Source organism: Athene noctua, chromosome 17, assembly GCF_965140245.1.
Source record: "Athene noctua chromosome 17, bAthNoc1.hap1.1, whole genome shotgun sequence".
Lineage (NCBI taxonomy): Eukaryota > Metazoa > Chordata > Aves > Strigiformes > Strigidae > Athene > Athene noctua.
The window spans coordinates 5,792,983-5,820,613 of record NC_134053.1 but is presented as its reverse complement, the minus strand read 5'-3'; the positions used below and the strand labels follow the sequence as shown (position 1 = coordinate 5,820,613).

Sequence of the window (27,631 nt, the reverse complement as noted above, 5' to 3'; positions counted from 1 at the left end):
CTCTACTGTGGCTATAAGGATAGCATCTTCAGTGCTTGGCAGTGGTAGGTGGAGCTGTGGGAGTCAGACAAATTAATCCAGTCTTTTCAGTGATTTATATACCAATTTGGAAATCTGTCTTTCTCAGTATAGAGTGGACATGTTTGTGTCAAAGTCATGTTGCAGGGTATAAACACTCAGCAATTGACCCAGAGAATGGAGAGCGCACTTCAGTGTCTGTCCCAGGTCCCAGTTCTGCTCTAAAGTCTATTGAATTCATTTGAGGATGAGTGAAAACCTGTCTGAGGGTTCACTAGGCTGAGGAGCGGGAGTGAAGTCTGGACTCTAATGCAACTGAGAAAAAAGGACAGGAAAAACAAGGCAAATTAAGACCTCCTTGTTTCAGAAGAGTGGTGGATCATGGTACTAGCTTATCACTGGCACAAACAGCTAGGGAGAAATTTCTCATATGTGTGTAAAGGCTAGGCTCTGTTTGGACTCAGGTTGAATCCATAGGTAAAACTCCAAGGAACCTGTAGGTGAGAAAAAGAACAGCTGTAATGGAAGCTGTAATTGTTCCCAAGTACAAGACAGGTATCAACTGTGTTCTGTAAGAGTAGTGTAATGGAGGAGATGAAATCTCTCTGGCTGGTTTCACTGTATGGAAGTAAAACTTGTAGGGCAGAAACAGGGAAACATTACAGACACGTACAGTTGTGTCTCCATCTGGTTCGAGCCTTTGACATCAGCATCTGCACCACGTGGTGCCGTCCTGGGAGTAGGAGAAGAGTAAGTAACCCACAGACTTGCTGCCATCCAAATGAGTGAGCCATAAAGTGTAGCTTCTCTGTTAAATTTTGGCGAAAGGCACGGTTAGCCATTAGGTATGTGCCACAGAATAAAGCTTTAACACAGCTGCTTTATTTCAGCAGGTTGTCAGTGGATGTAGCTGTTTAGACTGAGAATGTGTTTTACCAAATTAAGCCCAAACACATGAAATATATGAATAAAAAGAGCAGAAGCACATAACCTCAGAGATAAGACACAGTTTGCACCAAAGCAAAAGAAATATGTTTAAAAAAAAAATCCAATCATGGAATTAAATATATATATATATATGTATGTTAGTAACAAGGCTGTAAGAGGCCTGGCTGATAAAGTTAACATGAAAAGACACTTTTTTCTGTAATGCACATCCTGGTCCTGTGTACAGATTGTGTTTAAAAACAGTTTCAAAAGACACATTTGCTTCTCGGGATCTAATCTCAGCAGGAATGCTCAGCCCACCTGCCCATTATTGCTTTCATTAAATCAGTGTGCCCAGTCTCAGCATATTTAAGGGTCTGTCAGCATTTCCTTTTAATAACTATCACACTGGCCTCTTTCTTTGTATTGCACTGAGGTTATCAGTATGCTGTGGACACTATCATATTTTACAATATATTTAAGAAACAACGGGATTTGAATTTGATTGAACAGTTTTGACTGAGATGCTGGATTAGCATTTCAAAGACTTTTTTGTGCTAACCTCTTGGGTAAACCCTAATTATTTAAAAATAAAACGCTTTCAGAAATAGATGACATTGCTAATTGAAACAGTCACAAATGAAAAAATAATGTACATGCTGCAAGTTAACCAAAACAATTTGGTTGTCTATAGGGACCATTACAGCAATCAGAGGTAGATTAACTATTGGGAGGAGCAGGGGGGAACAGGGAGTCTGTAGTAACATATACTAACTAGAAGTCAAAACACATTTGTTACAGAATGAATATGGACCATTCATTCTTCCTCTTATCTGATGTTGTGTATTATTATTGTACATTATAGGCATGCTACATCATTTCATAATTGTATTTCTAGAAAATTATACTCTATTTTCCTGTTTAAAAAATAAAATAAAAAAAAAAATATGGTAAGGATCAAAAGAAATTTAATATCTTTGGACACCAAAATTCTGCTTGGAACTTTCAAATAACTGAGTTACTCTGAAACAGCCCTTCAAAATAGAGTTATCTGTTAAATGGGCAGAGTAGTGTCCCAGACTAGTTTTATGTGAGCTTTGGGACTGCTCTGTTCCTCCCGCTTTGTGGTGGGTTGCATTACTGGTTAGATATGGATCATCATAATGACGGAGGCACCAATAAAGTGTCTGAAAACCTCACCCTCAGTTTCTTCCTCTTTGCTGCTTTGCCAGTAAACGTACAGGTCACAGTGGTTTTAGGCATCTCATTTAAACTGCAGCTCGAATACAAAACATAGTTCATAATTCCTGCGTCACCTGGGAGCCAGAGGCATGAGGTATCCGTTTGAATACAGTTTGAAGTCTACTTTCACGTGAGGTGGAAGATTTCTTCCCTCTAACTGTAATCTCCTTAATAAAGGTTTTCTCTTGTTTCAAGAAGAAAATGTGACCAGTACTGGCAAGGGAAATCATAATGCTTATTCCATCCCAGAAGCACTCAGAAGTTTAACTAATTATGGTTTCTGACTGCTAAACAAACGGTGCAGAATGAGCCCTGTTCTGGCTCTGTGCTAAATAAGCTGCTGCAGGGATCACGGCTAAGGTGACAACTGATAGATTCGGTAGCTCACAGCAGCTACATCCAGGGGATTGTCTGAGGACAGTACAGCCCTTAGCAGGGAATTCAGCCGGCCCCAGCTCCTGCTGCTTTCAAAGAGGGGTGACGAAATCTTGGATCCAAAGGATCGTTCTGGCCAAACTCCAATTTATTAATTTCTTTGCCACTATACAGCTATTCTCTTCTCTTCAGTGCCTTTCTGCCCACTTAACCTGTGTTTTCACTTTGGCTCTGTAAGTGCACTATTTCAAGCACGAGCAAAAGGCCATGGGAATAAAAATAAAGCCAGAAGCTTTACTAGCAGATTCCTTCCAACTCAAAACACCTTTTCAACAAGTAGCAAGCCAACATTGACACCTCTGTATTTTAGAACTGAAGTAATATTCTTCACAGTATTTTGACTATTAGGAATTGTTCAGAGATAAGAGAAAAAAATGTTATGGGTTGTACTATTAAATTCTATCTGTCCTAATGCAGTTTCAGAGCAAATCCCTCCATGTCATGTAAGTAGAGCATTAAAGGGAACAGCACTCAAGATGATGCTGTAAAATGTGCTCTAATACCACAATCATTTATTATGTTCATGTTTTATCTTTCATAATAGTAATGAATTTGAAAGCAAACATTTATGCGACAAACCTAGCTTAAGGCAGACTTTAGAGTTTAGAAAGCTCCAAATGCTGTTCAGAACCTCTCACATGCGCTTAAAAAACTTATAATTCTCAGTGTAGTATTTTTTTCAATGAAATCTCTTCCTTTTCCTCCATTTCCTCTGCTTCGGTGACAATCCTTCCCTGAGGTGGATGAGAGATGGATATTTTTATGACTTGAAGCTTTGCTCTTTGACCTCTCTGAAAGCCTTTGGTTCTATCCATAAATCCCAAAGTACCCAGCAGCCTTCAGTCTGATGTCTAAGGAAGTCTGAGTGGAGTTTTGGTAGCTTTGCTTTAATAGGCTGTATCTGTTGAAGGCTTTAATAGTGCTCTGTCTGCTCAGCAGTGCCTGCATTGCTACCAGATGGACATTGCCGGGGCCTCAGATGGTGGGAGCCTTTTATAATACAGATTGTATTTGACCAGAAGGAGAAAAATATACGAGGAGCCTCTTAATATCACTATGGGGATGTGTCTGTCTCATTTTGGTTTTCCTTTTTTCATGCATGCTGGAGCCATTTCTGTTTCTTTGCTTCCATAGCTCCAAAATGAGCTCTGAAGTTGGCGCTTTGCTCACTGTCCAAAGCCATGGTCTGTCACCCCACTGAAGTGTCTTTACTGTGGAATTTTGAGGGCAGACTATGGGAGCGCAGTTGGGTGTCAGAGGAAGACACATCAGGGAAGCTTAGGTTCTAGTATAAAGTAGACTGTCTTGAGATAGGGTTCAAGCTCCTGTTGAATTTAAAGAGGTTGGATACTGGAGGTTCAGGAAAGGAGACCTTATTCTCCCTTGCCATCATTACAAAGTGAGCCAAGTCCTCCACCCAGTTGTGCAGTCTACTGGTGAACATGTAGTAGATGCCACCTGCTGAGCCTGTCCTATACATGACATAAGGTTGTTGGTGCTGGTGTTAGAGAACATGGCTGTGTAGGAGATCTGTAGTTTGGTAGCAATTTTGTTGGTTGCAGTGACCCTCACATGCATTCTTCTGTCAGTTTAGGAAATAACTGAAAGCAAAGTTTATCCAATAATACATTACAATTGGAGAGTATGGAAAAATTCTCTGCCCAGCTGATCCATTTGTTGTTTTCACAATACTCTGGTCCTTATTCTGGCAAGGCAGCCTACCTAGCAAGACATGACTGGTAGGAATTTTTCCTGAAAATGTCCCATGAGATCAGGACTACAGTCTACAGAGCACTTCAGGTTAGAAAGAAGCTGTATAAATTTAAAAATTTATGTGCTGCTTCCAACTCCCACTTGACATCCTGGGACTTCAGCAAGATTCTTCTGATGTTGGAGAGAAGTGAAGACAGAGAAGTTTCCCATGTCAAATATTTGAGCCCTGATGCTGAAAGAGTATGTCGTCATAAAGCTATATTGACTATTAGCAAACCCCCTGCCTCTCCCATATCAAGTCTTATTCAGCTGAATGGCAGTGGATTATATTTTGTATAATGAGGCATGATCTATCCCAAGTATTTAGCATAATGGAAGAACAATAAATCATTCTGGAGTTGTCAGCATAAGACTTGGATGCTTTACATTAGGTAAATAAACAGTGCCTCATTATACTCAGGAGTTTGTGTGAAATCAGGAGGCAGGAATGGTATTATTGTGTTTCCAATGGTTGATAATTATTTTAAAGCATTGGAGTGAACAGGCTGTAATTCGTTTGTACCTCCCTTTTGTCTGCTGTTGAAGATGACTTGAGAAATAGCCATGCTTGTAAGCACTGCTGTGTGCCTGGCACTGATAAATGTATCAAACTCTAGCATGACTTTATCTAGGAAACAGATTTTGATAGTTTGCTAGGATTTAGGTCATTGGATAATTCAGTGCAAACTGCAAATCTTAATGCTATTGACAAAAGTGAAGCACAAATAGGCAGCACTTTCAATAAATCCCAGACCTGTAAGTAGCTCTCTTTTCACAGATTTATAGTAAATGTCCTTGAAAGCTATCAAAAAAAATTAACACCCCAGGTCTAGATTGACAGGTCATCTTTTCAGATTCGTTGCATCCATCTTTGCCCTGTAAGACATGTTGTAAAAGACCTGCTCTATAATGGAATGTGAATCTGTGCAGAATATGAACTTTCTAGGATGCCGATCTAACCTCCTCCAACATACAAGGAGAACCCCTCTGAAATTACTAGGGTAGCATGGCTACCAGCCTAATTTATCTGGGACTTGAGTAAGTTCCTCCTGTTCATCTTTTTGAATGTTAAAATCTTAAAGTGAGGGACTGAGATGTACGTCAGGAGACTGGTTGTTTGTGTGGGGAAAAGACAGGAGACAAAGAAACTGGGAACATCAAAAAGAAGGGTAACATTAGGTGAAAGGATACATAATTTTCTGATACATTCCTTATTTTTGTATGGCTTTAATTTTTATTTTTTTTTTTTAAAAAAAAGGGAAACCAGCTGTCCTTCAAACACAGATAAGCCGGTAGTGTCCATCTTCTGAATAGTAACTTGAGCCTTTTTTCCAGAGGCTGGTCATCTTTTCCATGCTAGGAATCAATTCTAAATAGTGTATATGATTTCAAAGTTTCTTTCCTTTTCTTTTTTAGAAATTCAGGTCTAGTCTAGCTTGAAACACTCGGTGACAATAGAGAAGTAATATGTATCACACCTAAAAAATAAGTGGAGACTAAGTGACAGACAGTGGTTGTGCTCAGATTGGTATAAATCCTGATTTCTGGCATGTTTTAGTTAATGCTCATTTAATTTAACTGTGTAACATAGAGGAAAAAAAGATCTTTGTCAGTCTTAGCACCCTACTCCACCAGCTGTAAAATTTCACAGCACAGACATTATGTGTTTTGTCACTAAAACATATCCCTTGGGGTTTAGTGCCATTTTAATGAAAATCAAGAGGATGAATACCTTTGTATGACTGTGGATTTGTAAAGCAAGCTCTACTCACCAATCTAAAGTCTTAGATCTCTTACCTTAGCAGAGGTAGAAAACTGTACACATGAATTAAAACACCCTTAGTGTGCGTTATCACTGGGGAAATTAGTTTCCAGAATTGGGCCTGTATTTCTTGTGGAATTAATAAATTTTCAAGTGCATCAGGGAAAGCTGTTCTTTACTATCCTGTTCTATCCTCCCCAAAATGAGGAGCTCTGAAAATCCTACTCTATGAGTTCAGAAAGCCCATACTGGGGATCTGAACTTTAAAACAGGACTCTGAACATACAAAGGTGAGAAAGCACGTATGAGAGCTGTCACTTTTTTGGCACTCAGAGCAGCATCTGCGATAGAAACACAGCGAGCCAAGCACATCTTCAGGCACAGTCTGCTGGTTTGAGAGTCTGTAGGTTTTTTCCAACAGTAGTCATCAAACAAGACCAGCAAAACATGAAATAACTTTTTCTTCTTTTCATGTTTTTCATGTTTTTCTTCTGCACCTTGTTCCAAAATTACTTAAAGAGCACTGCTTTCAGGCAAATGCACTGAAGACCTTTCTTTAAAAGATGTTAAAATAGTAACATAAGTCTTTAAAAAATGCCAAAATCCCAGGACTTTAAAATTATTTTCAGACAGTAACTTAGTTTATACTTTCAAATGGGGAGTCCGTGCACAGAACTGATCTCTTGAGTTTTCAAGTAACTTTCGGCTTTTAGTAAATTAGTAACTTTGTGTTCAATCCCAGCACTTACACATCTGTGGTATTATAGAAATGGCACTACTATTTTGACAGATGGGAAAATCTGGGGCTGTAAATACCAGTATTAATCATTCTGTCATTTTCAAAATCGATTCGTATATATTTTCTGTTTATTCTAGGATAGTGGAAAAGTTACCTGACTTGTGATGCATATTTTGTAACTGTTCATTTCACAGGAAAAATTCAGAATAAGACTAATGAGAGTGAAATATATTTATCATCTGTAATAACTGTGCTCCTTGTGATCAAAGGCAGAACTTCTCAATATGCAATTACATAATATCTTGATACTATGACCAAGAGCTGGCAAGAATCTCATTGGATATGTATAGGCAGGGTGATGACATGTTGTTTATAGAAATTGATAGTGTGACCTTAACTCTTTAAGTTTTTACCATGAGTATGCTTGCCCTTTTCTTCTTCAAGTGCTGTCATTTCATTTTTTGAGATTCTCTAATTCTTCGTCAGTCATCATTTACTTAGAGCCTGAAGGAAGAGTTCGGGTGTCACCTCTCAGTCAGGTGTAGCTGTGGTAACAAGGCAAGGATTAAGATTTGTGGTCTTCCAATGCACATTTCACCTAGAGTTAATAATGACCCCTGTGTTGGCAGTACGTAATATACCCAAGCAATTATGGAAGGGATTGAAGGAAAATGAAGGAGGATATTAATATTGATAATTTTGGACGTCAGAGACTGGCTAGGAAGAAAATTAAGTCCTGCTTTGATACATGGGAAAGGAAGAAGTTCAAATTCAACTCTCTGTCTTCTTTTCTGAAGATCAAGGATGGATGGGAATGGCCTGGCCCGATTTCCTTGCAAAGGTCCTATTTCGGCCTCCTTAGACTCCTCATCTAGCAAAGGGAAGGGCTGGGCAATCATGAACCTTGTTTGGAGATGGAGATGTGCTGAGCTGGTGGTGAGCACTTCAGAGGACATATCAGTGCTCAGGTGTCTCTTCCTGTTTCTCTGCAAGCTGCTCTTCTGAGGCAGCTTAAGCTGATTTAACTGCTCAGTGCCTCCCTGGCCGTCCTGGCCAGGAATCTCCATACCATCCCAGCCTGTCTGGTGGCTCAACGCTCATCAGACCTGAGACTGAGCCATTTCAGCTAAGTCAGCAGAAAACTAACCCAATAAAATTATGCATTTAACTCTCTGCTGGTTTAGCAGGACCAAATGGTCATCACAGGGGCTGAGAAGCAGGAGAAGGGGAGAGCTGTGGCAGCCAGCTTTTGCATTCCTCAGGGAAGGTGTGTTGTGTTTCTGTTTCACAGTCTAGTAATATAAAACTCTGATCCTGCTAGGAGAAAGTGCTCCCAGGCTCCAGCTCTGCCAGTTCACTGCCATCCATCCTTGGCTCATGTTACTCCCTTTCACAGTAGGGATATCAGATTCATGGCTTCTTGACTAAATCACAAACCATGAGGTTTTAATCCCCCCATCCTCTGAACTGCCATGGACCTGATGAAATGTTCTTGTCAGCGTGTTGGGGCTGGAGTCATGAACAAAGTGCCCCGTCTAACCTCTGGCATGACCCTGCTCTAACTACAACTGTCACTTTTGCACATTGCAGCACATGGAAATATTTTGTGAGGTTCATTCCACTTGCGAGCAGAGCCCAGCTCCAGCATTCATCATGGTCAGCTTTCGGAGACATTCATTTCCAATATGAACATCCCCTCCTCTTTGTACAGCACTCTCTGAGGGGATGTAAGTTATACTGCACCTAGATCTGATACAAAAATCTGGTAGGACATTATCAGTATGAGTAGACTTTGAATGCTTTGTACCTCTGACTTAATTAGAAATAGATTACATCAGTTCATTGTAAATGAGCTTCTGAGACTGATCGTTGCTTTCACTTTGGTCTGGGTAGTTTAGCAAACCACCTTTTGTCTAAACCTGCTGCTTGTCTACTTGTAGTCTCTAGCAATCATAAATATATCTGTTCCTACTTAAAGTCTCTGCACACCACTCACACATGGCCTGAAAAAGACCAGGTGATGATGTGAATATAGATTAAATCGTATTTTAAGTATTACTCCTGTGATTGCAATTTCTGGTCCTCCTGATGAAGTGGTCTGTCTCTTTTGTTTGTGTTATCAATGGGAATGCTTTGAAAATTGCTCTGGTGCTGAGGAGAGCAGGAAGAAAACATTGCTTTATGGTAAGCGTTTTGAAAGAATGTTTACACCCAGAGCATCAAGTTAATTTCCCTAAAGAACAGGCTGAGCTGATCAAAACTAAAAATGATCATTGGTTTTGCACATATTTGAATACAAATAATTTCATTTCAAAAAGTCTGTTAAATGCATCAGCTCATGGTTATTTCCATATTTCCTCAAGCACAACATAATTATTTTCTTAGGCTCCATTTTCTTGTTTTTGTTAACCATGGAATAAGTTGTAGCATCTTTTTTTCTGGGATGCAGGCAAGGTGCAGAGGCAGCTCAGTGACGGCAGAACCAGAGCACATCTTGAGACCTGATGCTCCCAATTTTAGTTCACTGAAGTGCCAACCAGTGGGGGTAGAGCAGCAGCACATCATTCTTGTGCTTCCATTTTTTAAAAAAATATATTTCTGCAAAGCTTTTGATTCTTGGTTGAACTCCTTTGGGAATCGTAATGGGAAAACAGTTGAAAGCCTCAAAATCTCTATAAATTCTGCCAGATCTTCATGTGTTCTCACAAATTCTGTAGCATTTATGAGAATTGACTATCACTAGCACCCCCATACTTAGTTTTTCATATATATATATTTTATTAGGTGTGCCTCATCACAGTAGATAGCGAATTGCATTAGAGTTACCTAATACCCTACGAGGCCAGAGAATTATGATCCTTTTGCTAAACATAGGGAACTGAGAAGCTTAGTTAGACTTCATTACTGTTCTTTAGGCCTTTCAGGGCGTATGTGGCTCAAGTAGGAGTCAGTGTCCAGGTCATCTCTCCTTCCTTTGGTTACATGCTTGATAAGTGCTGTGCTATTCCTTAAACTCATTCTGAACTTGAGCTGTAAGAGAGGTGACGTCTTAAACAGCAAAATAGACTGGCAAATCCCAGCACATGACAGAGAATACAAAAATGTGAATTCATCCTCCCTAAAATCAAATTCTATATCATTTAATGTCATTCAGGCAAAAAACCTTCAGTATAATCCCAGTCCTCTGAAAGGCCTAACAAATAGTATGGAAAACCTTCCAAATTAAGTAGAGCTGAATATAATGAACACAAAATCTGACGTGCCAATCGGGTGCTTTTGGTCTGTACAGTTGGCGTCTAGCTATCAGGTCAAACAGGAGCGTGTCCAATACTCTGAGGCTAACCTTTGTAAAAATTTTAGATACTGGAAAAAATAATAAATTTGATTATAGGCATCTTTATCCAACCTTTTCCACTAAGCCATACACTGATTAATAGGAGATTTAGTGTCTTTTGCAGTCAAAACAGGTATTGAATATAAAAAACCCTTGAAAGACAGCTTTTGGGATTCTGCAGGGACTGTTTAGCTTCCGGCTGGAAGAGATGGCAGCCTTTTTTCAGAGCAGCTGTGTTGTGTGGTATCAGACCCATCTGTGTTGGAGAGAGTGACACGTGCTTCTTATGTGAAGCCACTCTGGTCATGCTGCCATAGTGAAACAAGTTGTCAAATGACAGACAATCATTCAAGACTCAGTGCAGATCCTCGTTACTGGCTTGAGGTGACTGGGAGTGCTGTGGGGTGTGCTCGACCCCCAAGATAAAAGGATAGCTCTGGGCCACCCTTCAAGCTGTTCTAGAAATAACAGTGATGGGTGGCAGAGGTGCTACAGTCAGGCTGACTGGCAGCAGGCAGAAAATGCACAAAATAAAGGAGACTTCAAGGGAGCCCTAAAACATAAAACGGGCATGGTTACAAAAATGAAAACTTCCATCTATTTGTCACGAAGTGATAGTTTGCAAAGTGATGCTGGCACTTTGCATTTTACATATTATGTATCACCCCTTACCCAAACAATGATTTCAAGGGAGTTTGTAAGTACTGTCAGTATCCTCTCTCCATAGGCAAATGTGAATCTAATTACAAGGAAGTTAAAGTAGAAAAACTGACATTTTCAAAGCAAGGATCAAATTCTGATGAATGGTTCAAGTATGACACCTAAATTCATATCCAGACTCTGAATTACAAGGAGCCTGATCACTGAAAATGCTCGGCATGAAATTCCCAGGCAGCTCACTTGTATTGAATTTTAATGGAGTACAGTCACTTAATTAGGTCTGCAAATATAGATTTAGGTGAGTAATGGTACACAAGTCTGAAAATGTTGTGCTTTGGCTTGTCCAGTGCTCTTGGAACAAATGTGTGATGCTGCTACAGCCAGGACACAGCCCGGGCAAAAACTCATCTGCTCCCAAAGAGATGCAGTCAATAGGTTATTGGTATTTTTTATTATAAAGCCTTTTGCAGGAGAGACTTCTGTCTGGCCAGAGAGAACAAAAATAAAGTCATAATACACATATCATTGTATCAGTCTCATTCATTATCTCAGCATAATCATAAAGTATTGTAGAGACAGCTATTCCAAATTTTCATTAGTCAGGAAGAGAGATTAAGTTCTTGCCCCAAATAAAAGATGAAGCTCTGTGCCTGTCCTAACTTAAACCATGTCAATAATTTCAGTAGCTGAAAATCAGGAGATGATTTACTGAAATGAACAACCAAATCTCTATCAGAGGAGTCATGTGAGTTAGATGGGTGATGCGAGAGCAGTAGCACTAAGAGAATGGGGTTGCTTGGCAGACAGCAGTGTTCAGGATACCAAAGACAATATTTTTGTAGATGATTATGCAGAGTAGATAAGCCTCATATGGAATCTGTTCACACAGTTGTGGAGAAGCAGACTTTAAGGTTTGAGCATCAGAGTTAATGTGAACAGAATCTCTAAACAGAGAGTTGACAGTGTTAACAAAGGTAATATTAGATTTGAATGAGAAACTTTGTATGGTTAATTAAAAATCAAAGACACAGTTATAATAGAAGTAATTATCCAGGAGTATTAAATCAGTTACAAGTCCAAGCCCATAAAAGAATTAATCAGGAATAATTTAATATTTGATATTGAGGGCTTATGTTTTCTACTAATGCCAAAATCCATTCCATTAACCAATATAATTCTTTCAGTCTATCTATAAAATGAATCCCTGAAAGCAGGACAATAGATGAACAACTCTAAGGGAAGAAGTTTTAATTCTGCTTTTAAACTACAGTTACAGTAAATAGAGTGCTGTTTCTATCTAGAGAATCACACTGGCTAAGGCCAAAGATTTTTCTGATCCGTTTCCCCATGTCCAACAGTGGCTGATACTAAGAGAATGATGTCATAGCAAAGTAAGTTTCTTTTAAGGGTGTGTAACTCAGCATGCTTGTAGTCTAGAAGTGCTAGCTAGTTCTTTCTTCCGTTAATTTATTTAATTGCTCTTTAAATTGCAATGGATGTCAATCCGTGCAAATGTTCCTGTTTTCTGTGGCAATGCACTTCATGATTCAGCTACATTACACGGAAAAGCATCATCTTCTGTTTGTTTTGAGCCCTGTCAGCTGATAATTTTCCCCTTTTCTGTTGTGATGTGAGACTATGAATCTCTGGTCTTGGTTCCCTTTCACCAGACCACTGATCATCTCATGAATCTCTGTTGTCTTTTTTTCTTGCATCACCTTTTTACCACTTTTGTGGCCCTTTTCACTTGTCCTAGACATAAACAGCAAATAATTAAAAGAGAGAAGGAAAGCAAAAAGGGTGATTTGCTTTTTGTGAAGGGGCTGTTGAAATGCTGGGGGCATTGGGAGAAATTCCTAATGTAGAAAGCAGAAAGGCATAAAAAAAGCATTGAATGATAGGGAGATTGTGTTTACTATCTAACCACTGATAAGTTACCAACTTGGCTCAAACCAGAGCTCAATGAAGTTAGTGCAAGCCATCAGACTAACTCTGATTCTTGAAAACATGTTTTTGTTGAGCAAAACTGTCATTTTATCAAGGTAGGTCAGGAGCTTTGTGCAGGTTTTGGCTGCAGGGCCCCTAGCTTGTAGTAAATTTTGAACAAACAGGAAAACCTAAGCAAATAAAAGCAAAAGTCGGATTATTTCAGTCCCATGTGTCTGGCGGCACCTTGAAGAAGAACCAAGCTTTTATTGCTGTCATCTAAAGATTTTCTTCTTTTTTAACCCAATAAATAAGCTTGTCACAAACCAGTACTGAGCCTACTGCAACCGTTTATCAGCTTGGCTCCTGCAGGAGCAAATGTCTAGAGGCAGTCTGTATAGCTGGTAACAAGGTGATAAATGGTCATACCAGGCTCAGTGTTGGCATCTGGAGGCAGTTATTTATCTGATCAAGTGCTTTATAAACTATCAGTAAAATGCTCCATACCTTCCTCTTCCTTCCTAACTGTAAACTTACCTCTGAACAAGTTATCTGGAAAGAAACTCATTCTTCAAGCATATCTTTCTTCATTTTCAAAATTTGAAAAAAAAAAAAAGGCTAGGACCTTGAGACAATTTTAGTTGCATTTGATTAAGGTTATGGACTATCCTATCACAGTAAAACAGATGATTTGTTCGTCATCAGGTATACACTCATTAAAATCAGTGAGAATTTTGCTGTTGAAGTCATCAGATACATCATGAGTCACAGTGCTTTCTAGATGTCTGACCTTAGAAACAGCCTCCTGTGTAGTCATTTAACACTACAAATAACGAGAGTGTTTCAGTCTAGAACTGTTTGGATTCACAACCATTACAGAGTGACTAGTTCTTAATGCAGTGCTTTATTTATATGATTTTTTTTTCTCATATTGAAAATGAGAAGAAGCTGAAGGAAGAAAAGGAAGCTGTTACTCTTGCACTGACATCAGAACTATTGGGTACAGATCCCTGTATACATCAGATTAGGAAAACACTTCAAACATCCTGGGTACAAAATAAATAATTTGATGTGAAGTCCGGATTTATTTCCTTGAGGATGTTGGACTGACACTAACATAAGTTCTCTACCAGTCATGACAGAAGGATTAGATGTGAAACAGTAGTTGCAGAACATACAATATAGTCTTAAAAGCATTGAATCTGTAGCATGCATGTTTCCCAGGATATTATTACAAGACTCTTCATGTCTTTTTTCTAATGGCTTTTTGTATTCCCTGCTTTCAGCCTGCCACAACCAGCTTTACAAGTGTCCAACTGCTCTTTCTCTCTGTTATTAATTTTTTTCTCTTTTAAAGCGTTTCTGATAATTCTTCTGTCTGTCTAACTGCTTCTTAAGTTTATTGCTTTTCTGTGGTGCTGTTAGGGATTTTATTTCCCAACTGGTATTACTTTTTAACTACTCATGTAAATCTGTATCAGTTCAGATTCATGCAGAAAAAACAATTTGTCATAAATCTGCAAAGGCTAAATGATCAAAGCAGAGCTTGCAGGCTCACTGCTTTCTTTCTCTGCCTACTTCATCAGACCTAAAAATATTCAATCTTCATTCAGATTCTTATACTGCCCTGTACTATAGCCTTTATGTATGGCAGGGGAAATAAACGTACGGGTCTGTTTCTTGGAATATCTGCAGGATTAGCAAAGTTGAACCAATTTATATCTGCCAAGGATCTGGCAGTAGTCGTTGTCACAGGCTAATCACACAGAAAAAGTTCTAAATCAGTAGTGCCACTGAAATGTGGGCACCAAAATAACTTTCTGGTCACGGAACTTGTAACTAGGGGGGTTTTGGAAATAAAACTTTGATTCCTGTGTCATATGAAAAAAGAAATAAAGAAAATTTATTGACATTTTCTTACCGAGACCAAAAGTGGAGAGAGAAAGTTTTGGGCTCCTCAGCTGTAGCGATGGCAATGTTATAACCATGTGGATAAATGGCGTTTGCCTGCTTTTGTTCCTAGAAATGGAGTGTTAATGTCCTTCTCCACACATGGTATGACACAGGGAATAGATGAGTTTACCTGCAGTGGCATGGGAGTACAACCTCTGCTGCCACTACAGGCAGGGACCAGCGTCCTTATCCAGTCACTGTCAGAAAACTGGATGTTTTCTAAGGACATGCTGTGACCCAAATTTTGCCCTGGGCATCATGGTGTCCTCATGAAGGTCATGGTCACATGTCTCAGAGCAGACTTTGGCCCCATTTGCCATATGGGAGCTGGAACACTGTATTTTTTGTGAATGTCCCTTTTGTTTATTTTTGTGTTTCTGTTTAAAGTTCAAATGAAGAGCTAATTACTAACCCAGCAGAGCCGTTGGCTGCAGGCTTCCCCGCTGTTCTGCCGTTAGTCTGCTCATGAATGAATTTTTGGTTTTGAGGCAGATTTCCAGGGCCCCTGTGATGGTCCCAATTTAGCTCAGGCTACTTATTGCTTGACATTCCTAAATATGAATGTGCTATGAAAACTACCAAGGCCAATTTGTAAGGAAGCTTTGGAACAGGCAACTTAGTCACTTCTCCTCAGCACAGTGACCACTAGAACATGCGTTCTCTTGTTCCTTACAAACACCCTCCTTCTTTTTAGAAATGTGAAAAACTAGTTGCTCTCTGGCTCTGCCATGGGGGCTTACATTAATTGCCACGCTGGGGCAGATTTCATCGTTGCAAATCTGCTTTTTTCTCATTGTCACCGCATCATTTTCTCCTTGTCATCCCACCATGCTTGATACATCATCTATGTTGCTATCAGGATTTTCCATGTGCAGCAGAGGAAATGTGGTGGCAGAGCTCCAGGGATTGCTCCTGGCTTTGCCAGTGGCTCTGTGTGAAGACTTGGGCAGCTTTCCTAACCCTACCGCCGCTCCGCTTTCACCTCTGGAAAACCGCAAGGGTGACAGCAGAACTTTTAAAATTAGATGAAAATCAAGTCCAAGTTGATAAATGTGTTACGATTGTTGTTATTGTAGACAATGCTAAATGGCTTTCCTCTCCGAGAAGTACTTTGTAGTCATGGAGGGAAGTGAATCTCTATATATATTTATAAACACCATATGTGCACCTTGGTTTACCTGTTTTGCTGACAGGTCTTACTTGACCTCACGGAGTTAAACCAAAATTGTGAGACATGGGAGGAGAGGAACAAACATGGCTGTTTGAGACTTGCAACATCCTGTAGTTACTTTGACAGAGCTGAATTTTAAAGAGGGTTGTAAAGTAACTGTCTCTGCAGGTGTCATGGGGAAAAGCACATACGTGCTGGTGAAAGAGCTGACTGGTAGACATTAAAAGGTGGGAAAATTGTAGGAGATAACAGAGCAGCTAGGTAGAATAGGGCAAAAACGTCATGGACTTTGAGGTGAAAATGGAGATCCTCAAGTTCAAAAGACGAAGTGCTGTGTGTTTGGTGCTTGGCAAGCCAGCAACGGAGCAGGGGAGTCCTCTGTGGATATCTGCAATGAGGACGGCTGCATCTGCGCCTCTGCCCACATCAGTCAGGCTTCAGATAGGTCAGTGTAAACGTGTGGCCGACAAAGGAAACGTGAGTCACCAAGGCAGACTCATGGTGGTAGTTTGGTATATGATAATAATTGAATGTTTCACAGCAGGGCTTCAAAGTATGAACAAAACTCTGCATAAAGCCCTGGCTGACAGACCTCAGCTGATGTATCATCACACATTACAAGATGATACTGAAGTTGTTTCCAGGTGTGAATTTGCTTGTTGGTAAAACAATAGAAAAATCTAAACATATTCAGAAAATAAAACACTGAATCTCCTTTTGTTCCATCTGTTTTTCATATCTCAGAGCACTCTGATGGGGCCTGATTCCCACATGGCCTGAGTCTGGGGAAGCCTTTTACAGAAAGCTTGTTCCCCAGTAACATAAAACCACATCATTTCTACCTCTGTGAGAAGTACCTAGAAATATTTTTCCAAGGAAGTTGCTGTAGCTACTCTGGTCATTGAGTCCCTTATGCATTCCTAATCTATAGTATCAATAGTTCCAGTCAGTGCAGAAGCAGGCTTCATCCCACATGTGATTATGTGGGAGGGAGAGAACAGACAGTGGAGTATGAGAGCAACATATGTGAGCAGGGAGGTCTCTGCTGAAACAACAGCTTCAATTATCAGCTGTGCCCAGCATCCGTTGCAACATTTGCCACAGGTACCATATTTTACAGAAATTTGCCAAGTCCTGTATCTTTTAACAACGTGAAGTGGGACAGTACTTTTCCTGTATTTTCTGTAGTCAGCAGCTAACCTCCCCTGGAGAAACTGAGAGTTCCCCTCCCTCCCTGTCCCCTTCCCCCATCCTCTGCCTCAGATTCCTTCCACTCCCCATCTCCCACCCTTCCCAGCCTCAGCTCTCTTTCAGCTTGTCACTTGCTGGCTGTGACAGTGCAGAAATAGGGTTGTGGCCAGGGCAGACAGTGAGGAGGGAGTGCCTGATGGCACAGAGCCCTGCCCTGTCACCCGTCTGGGGTAGGGGTGGCCACGGGAGGGGAAGAGGAGCAGTGTGCAGGCGGGGAAGTACACAGATTTCATTGCTGTTTGGCTCTGGAAAGCAGAGGATGACAGAAAAGAAACTGTCGGATTTCTCTGCTGGATATTTCCACATCCCAAGGGTTGCTCTACTCTGCTCCTTATTGGCCAGGCCCTTAGTATTCCCCTTAGACCACCAAACATACGGGGGTTAGCACAGGGTGGAAGACACGAAGGATTCATGTGCAGCTCAGAATACAGCCTGGGAATGATGGCAGCGAGCTGTGGAAGAACGAGAAGAAAAAAACCAAACGTATTAAACAAGGCCAGTGGTTTGTTTTGAGATTTTTAATGCTTCCCTTCATGAAAGTGAAGCTGTTTCAGTCAGTTTGACCCCAGTCATTCTGGCTCTGCTACACATCACACCAAATATTTACTCTGCTAAATTGCATTGCTAAAGTCTCGTTGGCATCTTTTCTTTGAAGTGATATCCTAGAGCTTTCATTTTGTTGCTGGAAATCCCTACATCACATCCCACAGTCCACCCCTTACAGAGCTCCAAAACCCCTGCAGGCACCAAACCTCTGCATTAGGCTTCCTAACTGCAGGCCTGAGAATCAAAAGAGCCTTCACGCTGGCACATCAATCCAGGAGCTGAGATACTGACCCCATGTGTGAAATTTTGATTGGGTTTAGCTAATTTCGCATGACATGTCCCTACCAGTCTCCCCAGTCTCAGCAATACAGCAGCATCAGACACAGTGTGTTCGTGTACCTTAGGCCAGATCTCCCAGCTCTGCTTTTCTGAAAGGCCTGCCTTTGACAATCAGACATGCCTTCCTCTCCTGCAATGATGTCTGAAAGTGCTGGCAGCCTGCTTAGGAAATGCAAAGAAGAACTCCTCCCCAAGTTTGTTTGTTTGCTTGCTTTTAAGAGCAAACCTTGTTGATTATCAGCTAAAGCGGTCTGTCTAGAGACCAAAATCAAGTATGCACGCACAGCTTCATGGAGTTACAGTTTGGAGCACGTGAATTAATTAGCAATTTCTCTGAAGAACCACGGCCTGACAATTTGCAGACTTCATAGCTCTCTGACTTTGATAAACAGACAATGTACATGACAGCTTCCTGGGATCATGGTAGCCTACTTAGCACTGCAAACCACCAAAACACCAAAGAAGGACTTGCCAAAAGTATGCTAACACAATTCCTAAATGTTAGACATCAAAGCACTAAAGGGACTTTGTAATTTTAAACCTGAAACAAATTAAAATTTGCATTGACTCTACAGCTAGAAAAAAGTGAACGCCTGCAGGAAGATTTGACTCCTCAGCTATCTGAGTGTAAAGGAGATCCAGTATGGCTCGGATAGCTTACTGGTAATGTTACAAACTCTCCTGTTGCTAAATAGTTCATTAGTCTCTCTAGATAGTTTGCCTGTGTGCTGCCTGCTCCCAGAAATCTTTAGCAGAAAATACAGGCTTAAAATTACACACTTCTGCTCTGTGAAGTCACTGTTAAAAACATTAAAACCTTGTGTGCCTTTATCCCAGCAGTAAGGCTGTAAATAACAGCACTGAAAACAGAGGCAATGTCCTATCCCCCCGACTTTGTTCTTGCATTTGTTGTGTGCTTGCCATGTTTCACCTTCAAGAAAACCGTTACCTATTGTTAGCGGGTTCGGCAGCTTGACCTCAGATCTGAACTGTGGACTGGACACTGCACAAATACAAAAAAACCCTGATCCCTGTTCTGAGCAATTCCACTCTAGAAACATGAGACAGACAAAGGTAGGGAAAAGGGACACAACAGGCAAAGGCATTTTTCTTTCCTTCAGAGTGAGGCAATTTATTTCCTGGCTTTTTCATCACTTAAAGATGTGGAATTGCATCCACAATAATAGGCAGCGTCCACAAGCCAGGACTGTAACAACATACAAATGTGAAACAAGGGAATTTACCAGCCTGAACAGCGGCCTCGCTTCACCGAGGCAGATACAGTAGCACCTGGATTTTGCTTCGAAGACGCATTTCTTTCCTCCTTGAGCTTTTTACTGAACATCACAGGCTGTGTAATAAGAGACCTCTCACTGCTGATCATCTTATTAATGATCCTGCATTTGCTTTGTAACACCTACCTGTTATTTTGCTCCCTGTCTCCCTATTTGCTCCACACAGCACTGTCTTCAATATTTAGCTTTTCCTTTCCCCCCGTCATACTTAGGAGTGATTCTGTCCATACAGAGATGAAAGTTCGTTAGGAAAAATATAAAAGAGCTAAAAGGCTTTGCAAAAGTTGAGTCTCAGATTAAATATAAATTTTTTTTTTTTCTTGTATGCCTTGTGTGTGACAGTAGGAGGGCAGAGAGTCTCTGTGATTATCCCATATTGCTTTTTCCCTACAGCACGATCCAGCCATTGACTGTTCTCTGTTTTTAACTGGAAAAATGTGATTGTTGTGCTTTATATGAATATGTGGCTTTGTTTCACTGCTCATCCTTGCCAAATCTGCTCACTCTATAAGCACTGATTCTGCCCCGGTGGAGCAGTGAGAGAGTGGCTGGAGGCAGTCACCCCCCTATTGCACGGCAACCTAAACTTTTCAAGGAATCACAGACTGAGGAAGAAAGAATGAAAAATATATTCAGATATTGATTCTGCCCCCCATTTCTTTCTAAACAATAGTTTTTCAATTACAGTTTGCTATTAAAAAAAATCCATTTTTCCCTGTCTAGCAGCTGTGTAGAAGACTAGGAGTCAGCAGGTAAATATATCCAGAGAAACATGCAGTTGGGTTGCTGTTGATGCTCCTTATTAACCCTGTGTCAGCACATCTGATTGTGGAGTTCTCTTGCCTGTACCAAGGAAAAAAGGAAACTGATTAAGTAGCAAGTGCTTAAATTAAAGTGATTAATTTGCTTTTATATCCCCCTCCTCTCTCCCATTCCCAGTGACTTCAGATTTTACTTTTCACAATGAAAGGTGTGCACTTTAAGCCAAACAGCTAACTTTGAAGATCATGTCAGTCTTTCCACGTTTCTGCATCCAGGTTTCACCATCATTTCTCATACTTACAGTATTTCAACTTGTACTTGCAATTCTTCTATTTATATTAAAGGCCTCACAAATTATTTTGTGTTATTTCTGGCCACAGTTCTTTTATTCCTTTGGACACAAAAGAATTGCAGATAATTTTTCAAATTTTTAGTGCATCCTAAAGGCTTGGAAACTACAGGGCAAACAAAGAAATTAGAATCTTATTTTATTTATTTCAAGCTGTTTGCAAACTCAGAGCTGACAATAGTATACTACAACCAAGGAAATTTGTTTTGGAGCATTTCCGTTTCTCTGCACCACCATGTATCTAGCCCCACCACCTGCTTCTAAAACTTGTACTTCAGCTGCCATAATCTTATCATTAAAGGTGGATTTAAGTTTTAAGAACCAATGAACAAACCTTTGGACTTACAACCAGAAGCTGGGAGATGACTCTGCATTTAAGGTGCAAGCTCAGCTTTACTCCAGCGTTGAGTACTAATCCGGTATAATTGAGTGTTAGATGGTACCAACTCATAGCAGCTCCTTTGCAGAGATGCATCTGTTTGCTTTATTGTTCAGCTGCTGCTTTCTGACTTTTCAAATCCCTTCTATATTGTTGTTTTTGTTTCCTATCCTTGGTAACAGTGGTAACATGAGGGAAAAAGCTGAATTTGACCACATCCATGAGGATGTCAAGCATTTAGACTTTATTGGTTTTAGAAGCTTACTAAATTTAAACAGAAGCATTAACATGACCTTAGGCTCTCTTGACAGTTATAAAATCTTCCTTGGGGGGATTTCTGTAATGCTTTCTAATCAGCTTAAGGAGTTAATTAAACAGCTGTCACTTAGCTTCTTAATTCTGAGACTTGATGCTAAATAAGATTTGAAATTAGTTATGCATAACTGAAGTATGGATTCTCTGATATAAATAAGATGGCCGCTAGCTGAAGAGGAGGAAAATCTAGGCCTTTTTTGAATAAATAGTGAAAAGATTCAAGGTGGTACCCTGGATTAATGCTCTACAGGCTAGAAAAAAAAAAAAGAGGGAAATGGAGGATATTAATGGTGCCAAATGGGACGGATTTTCACGCAGCTATTCATTCTGGTTTGGTGGTGTGCCCTGGACTTCAGAAGATTGCAATGAGCATTTTATTCTCTTCTCTCTTGCAGTCTGTACATAGTAAACCCAAAAGCCAGGGTAAATATTGAAAACAGAAAGGAACATGCTTGATTTTAGAAGTTAGATAAGCAGCCTGCAAAAATATACTCTACTACTCTAATAAAAAAATGTAACTGGAGATCTGCTGTGATTATAGAACATGTATTACAGTGTTGTGGGGACTTTTAAATACTTTTTTTTTTCCTTGTATCTTGTGGTAGGACAAGTATTTCTTCTCCTGAAGGGTATGAGCTGCAGATCAGTCCGAGTTATTTTGAGGAAACATGTCTGCAGGTCTCTTGAAAACGCAGTGGTGCCTTGCTCATTGCTGCCTGTAGTGTTGTGAGGTTTATAAGGGCTAAGAGGGATCCGACATTAAGATGATGTGTTGAATCATGCTAAAATGCTTTTGGAAAGAATGCTGACAGTTAGTACTAAACTTTATTTTGTCATATCAATCTGATGTGAGCCCTTAAAGCTAAGCATGAGTTAGTCATGTATTTCTTTCAAAAGTCATTATTAATACAAACATTAAGAAATACTGTGTATACAGAGAAAACTAGGAGAAGAAAAAAAAATCCTTAAGATTTATAAAGATATTGTTAAAGTCCTTTCTTTCACCCCAGGAATTATAAGGCAAAAGATATCCGAAGGGAAATTAAATTGCAGGGAAGCTACCAATTAAAATTGAAAAAACTAATAGGTATTCACTTCTGCATTTTCACTTAAATAGATGCTTACTGTGTACATCTTCTGAATGTGTTTCTGCTGGAGGGCTTAATATGCTCAGATACTTAATATGAAACTCTTCAGTAGGCAAAGAATGCTCTGTCCAGAATCTTCTTTTAAAGTTTTACTATTTTTTTAATGTGGTAGCAATTTCAGAATAAAGATTACCTGGTCTTCCATTTCTATTACTTGGAGAAAAAATATTATTTTTTATTATTATTTCACTTTATTATTTGTGGGGTTCACTTTATTTGAATTATAGGGATATGCTACATAATAGTTAGAGAAAGTTCAGCATCTTTTTAATAGCTGCTCAGGGAGTCAACTTTTAGCCATTAAAATATTTGGCTATAGCTTTGCAAAAGCATAACTATACCTATCTTGCACTGCCCTGACATCATCTCTCCTATAATCTATGTTAGTTATGGATAAAGAACATAATATTTCTTCAGAAGATTCCTTTATTACTTAAGCAGCAAAAAGTAGCACTTTTAAATTAGTGACTATTGAGATTTATAGCTTTTACATGCTGAGACTCTGAACTATAAATCTCTGTATAGCTAAATAAGTATCATGTTTGTTTCTTCAAAATTAAATAATTTTTGTATGCTTTCACCAGGGGAACATTAAGACCTTTCTAGACATTAAACAAATGACTGAAGAAGCATTGTACTCTGCCCCTGCTGTGTAAGTTGGTGTAGATGGTTATTATGCCTCTATGTTCAAGGGTGAGATGGAAACCAGGTGCCTAAAGAAATCATCCTCTGAGTCCATACGTGTAGATGTACTGAAAACTCTGCAAACAGAATATACAGCTCAGTTATTCTAGTGTAGATTAGCACAGCTTTGGACCTTTGCCAGCTTGCCTTGCCCTTCTTTGCCTTTAGAGAGGTATCGGGTGGATTTGTATTTCTGGGACTGAATAAGTAGTTGCTGATAGAAAGTCAGAAAGTCACCACAGACATTTGTATGAACTGAAGGCATTACTTCTTGCCCCCCACCTCTCTCATTTCTTGGTTTGGGAGATTTTCATGGCTTTCTAAGAATCAGCAATGCTGTCACATGCTGCGCATCGGGCTGATACGGATTATGCACAGTTCTGGAAACACTGTGTTTCTGAACGTAGACCTAGAACATGGATACAGATGAAAACTAGAAAACTTTGAATCTGGGATCTTTGATTTTGGATAGAGACGACATATTAACATGCTTGCTTAGAAATCAGATATGAATACGCTCATCTCCTTGCCTTTATGTACTCTCATTAAAGTTATTGCGATTATTCACACGATTGGGTTAAGTAAAGATCTGTCAGACTGTAGTCCCAGACAGAAAGCTTTGGGGCAGGACGTGAGACCATGTTATTGAGCGTTGAAGCCAGCTGAGACTGGATGTGCAGAAATTCTCCTGTGGATTAGATGTGCTGTGCACATGCTTTTAGAAGGTAGCTGAGAAGGAAACCAGGGTAGTGACAGTGAAACCGCTGATGTACTAAGTAGCCTGATTTTGCATGCATTTCCATAAAGTGGCAGGTAACAGGTATATTAGGATGCAGTCTGTATTCAGAATATCCAAAGCTAGCACTTGGAAAATTTGGAAACTTGAAAGAAATTCATGAAGCTTGTGAGAATCATTCTCAGTTACAAGCACTTACCAGGGGAAATTACATTTGCCTTTGGTAAGCAGACCTCATTAATCACACTGTTTGAAAGGCTTGGTTATTAAACTTCCCTTTGCTTTATAAAATAATTGCAAGGGTCGTACTGTAATGTATCAACTGGAGGAAGAAGGCCATTCCTGCTTGCGTGGGAAGCAGATCTTTTCAGCTTGGTACGAGGTGCAAGTAGCTAGACATGTGGTACAGCCTCAAATAGTCCCAATGAAATGAGATTCATGCCCAAGTGTTTACAAAATCAGGACCTAATGCCTGGATTCTGTAATTACAGTGGATGCTTAATAGCACTTTTCTGTCAAGCTGCCCCCATTTTCAGCTCCATGGAGCCTATAGAAGAGTGGCAAAAGTGTCTAAATAACCTGCATGCAGTAACTTCGCTGCAAAGCCCAGATGTGAAAAAAAAAAAAAAAAAAGAACCTGGAAACTTAATTGCAAATCTTTCTGTTGCCTGAATAATATATTCTCTACTGAGGATAAATGTGCACTCAATACAGAAGGGCCTTACAGTACAGGCAGATATTCTCACCTTTGTATGAATTATAATTTCAAAATATCTGAAGGGTTTTTCTGTTGAGGGAGGGGGAGGATTTTCTTCTTAAGTTCTCTTTTTGTAAAATCCTATTTCACCCTCCCCTAAAGATCATGGTGAGGATGGGGCAACTTTAGCAAAGCAGCTATCAAAAGACGAGGAGATTTTTTTCCTTCCTTCTTTAAATATTGCTTTGAGTCTGAATAAAGTCTCTCTGTATCCTTTAGCTGAGAGAAATCTCAGCTTCTCCTCTTCAGCCCAAGAGGCAGTAGGGGGAGTCATCATCTTCTGGTAACTTGGTTTCAATCTCCCACTTTGTTGTCTTCCACAAGTAAAATCAGGTCAGTCTCAGAGCTCATAGCATGAGCTATTTAGATAATGAGGAGTTAGCACTTGGGGGGCTTTGGAAGCCTTTATTTTACAAGAGCCAGCTGAAATCAAGAGCCTCTTGTTCTGCGGGATAGTCCATGATTCGCAGGCACAGTTCTAAAAAGCTCCTTTCCCGAAATGAGCAGTATCTTGCAATTAGGAGTGGAAGAATTCAGGCACCAATTTCTGCTCTCTGTGTACCTTGGCACAAGTCAGTGATATCTGCTGTGCGAGACTGATGTGACACCCCGGTAACCAAGAGCACTGTTTAGTCTCATGCTCTCCATATAATCAGAACTCAGCACTTTTAAATTAGAAGAGATAAATCAAACAGAAGGAATGCATTTTGCAATAATCATCACAACAGTGACATACCAGAGACACAGGTCACTGCAGAGCTCATTTTGTTTAAAGAGCCCAGGCCCTTCTTAGCATCGTTCCTTTTTGGGAGAGGATGGTTTTGCACGAGCCTCATTAAAAGGTAAAAAAACCCACTTGTGAACAAGTGCTTGCCCACCATTACCCAACAAGATCCAGGATAAGTCCTAGAAAACCTGATGAGCGTCTGATTCCACACAGTCCTGTGGTACATGTAGTCATTTACGCAGGACCAGAAATGGTGTCACTCTTAAACTAATTCCCTAGGAGGCAGAGCAGCGGGAACCAGAGACAGTGCCACTAGCCCGTTTTACAGGCTGTGAATTGTTGAATCTGCCAACATTGCATCCCAAAGAGCAGCCTGAAGCCTGCCTCGAAGACTAGAGTTGCTGCCATCCGCATGGCCAGCCCGAGTGTCTAACCAGCCGTGCAGTCAGAGGCCGTGCTAGAGCGCACCCTGTGTGCCAGAGGATTTAATCTGCTATCTGGTGGCTGGTTTAGCAGCTGTTATCCCTGTGCAGGCTGCTGCAGGCTGGAAGGTGGGAAGTGTGCGTATTGCAGAAGACACCCCCCACTGCAGGGACTTGTAAAGGATCACACAGAAGATTTGGGGCAAAGTGGATTTTGACTGTCCTCAATCCAGACTTGTTCCCTAACAATTATACAGTATTTCTTTGGTCTAAATGTTGACAGTATTTGTCCAGTAGTGTAATAGAATTTCAGCCTTTGTGGAAAACCTTTCAGAAAACAGTTTTGTGGGTAAAAGACCTAAGGCACTATGTGATCAACAAGATCATTGGCGAGCTCCTCAAGATGGAGGTTTCACTATTGTTACATGCAAGGTACATCTTGTTTATGTGGTGCAGGGTTGTTTCTCGGGTGTTAGGTTGCTCTGACGCTTGATGAGCATTCATGAAATAGCAATTAGGGCATGACAAATATCTTAACAGCCCTGAATCAGAACTGGGACTTTGGTTCCAGGATTGAAGGGAGGAAATTTGTCTTTCCTGCCTGCTGCACTTGGAACAGTTCTTGGCATAGCCATTAGAAATTAAATCAAAGCTGAACCTAGGTGGTACCAATGAATTTATAGCAAAATATTTTATCTAAAGTGGCTTTTTTTCGTCTCCTAGGAAGCAGAGATCCTGAATACAGCTATTCTCACTGGTAAAACAGTGGCTGTTCCTGTCAAAGTGATCTCCGTGGAAGATGATGGGACTGTGACTGATCTACTGGAATCTGTGGAGTGCAGATCATCAGATGAAGATGTCATTAAGGTAGGACATACTGCTCCGTTACACAAAGGCAGAGGCCCTGCAAAACAGTGGTGTTCTCTTATGTGACAAGTTCTTTCATCTTCTGAAATGCTTTACTGCTGGAAGACAAAGGTTTATTATTGCTGTTATGTATAGACTGGCTCAGTTGAGCAATAAAATAAACACAAAATTGCACATTTTCCATCCCGCGTGTCAAATGCTTGGAATTGTCTGTCACTTCCCACTTTTGTGAAGTATTTTCAGAATTTCAGTTGACTTTTACTTTTCAGCTGTATGGCTGTGTAGGTTCAGGAATGTTGTCAGCTGATGTTCTAGAGAAGGAGTAATTCCTCTGAAGTTGACTTGTCACATTGGAACAAGAGTTGTATGACTCAGAGTTTGGGTCTCGGTACTGACTAGCAGTGTATTGCAAACAACTTTAACTTTGAATTTGGAATTGGCTTTGGTCGCAATTGTTACTAGAGTGTCTCACAGGAAATAATGTTGGCCACCAGTCGTGGACTGGGAACTACTGCATAAGACTCTGTACAACAGCTCTATAGCCTAAACTTCATTGAAGGATAAGCAGCATGCAATAATATACTGCTACGCTGAGTTTTGACTCACAGTGTGTACTTTCCTTGCCAGTAGTGAGGAGTCAGCTTGCAGGAATGCCTTTAAGGTGCCTTTTTATTACGGAAATCTTAGGGTCAGACTGGACCCTCAGGAAAATTTGCTGCTTCGTGAAGGCTTTCACCTTGTACCAATGTTCCTACTAAAACTTGTATGAAGTCCTGCATATTCCTACTCGGTTAATGATTAACACTCGTTAGTGGTAGTGGGAGGACATGATCAGCGGTGGTGATTGTGGGAGATACGGTAGAAAGTATTCCAGCATGGTGACAGAAATGTTGGCTTGTCTACAGCAGATTTTATCTTTTCACAAAGTCATCTGTGGCTGTCACTTGAGAAGAGGAAATGAGAGACACGGCTACAAATAAAAGTTAAAATTGAATTTTTTCTTAACTTAACCAGCATGTCACACAATGATTACAAATACTACAGGCCACCCCTCCAGCTGTTGGAAATCAGTGTTATCCCATTAACTTCTGTGGACTGCACCATATTGAGGACTCAGCCTTTGTGAAACTTGCTT

General features: G+C 40.2%; 1 protein-coding gene across 1 annotated transcript in view; it reads left to right on the top strand.

Moving 5' to 3' along the window:
- TMEM132D (transmembrane protein 132D) overlaps positions 1–27,631 on the top strand; it is a 266,793-nt gene that overhangs the window by 195,975 nt on the left and 43,187 nt on the right. The window contains exon 5 of the mRNA XM_074921479.1: positions 26,353–26,496. Within this exon, the coding sequence (XP_074777580.1) occupies positions 26,353–26,496 (144 nt within the window). The remainder of the gene's footprint in view (positions 1–26,352; positions 26,497–27,631) is intronic.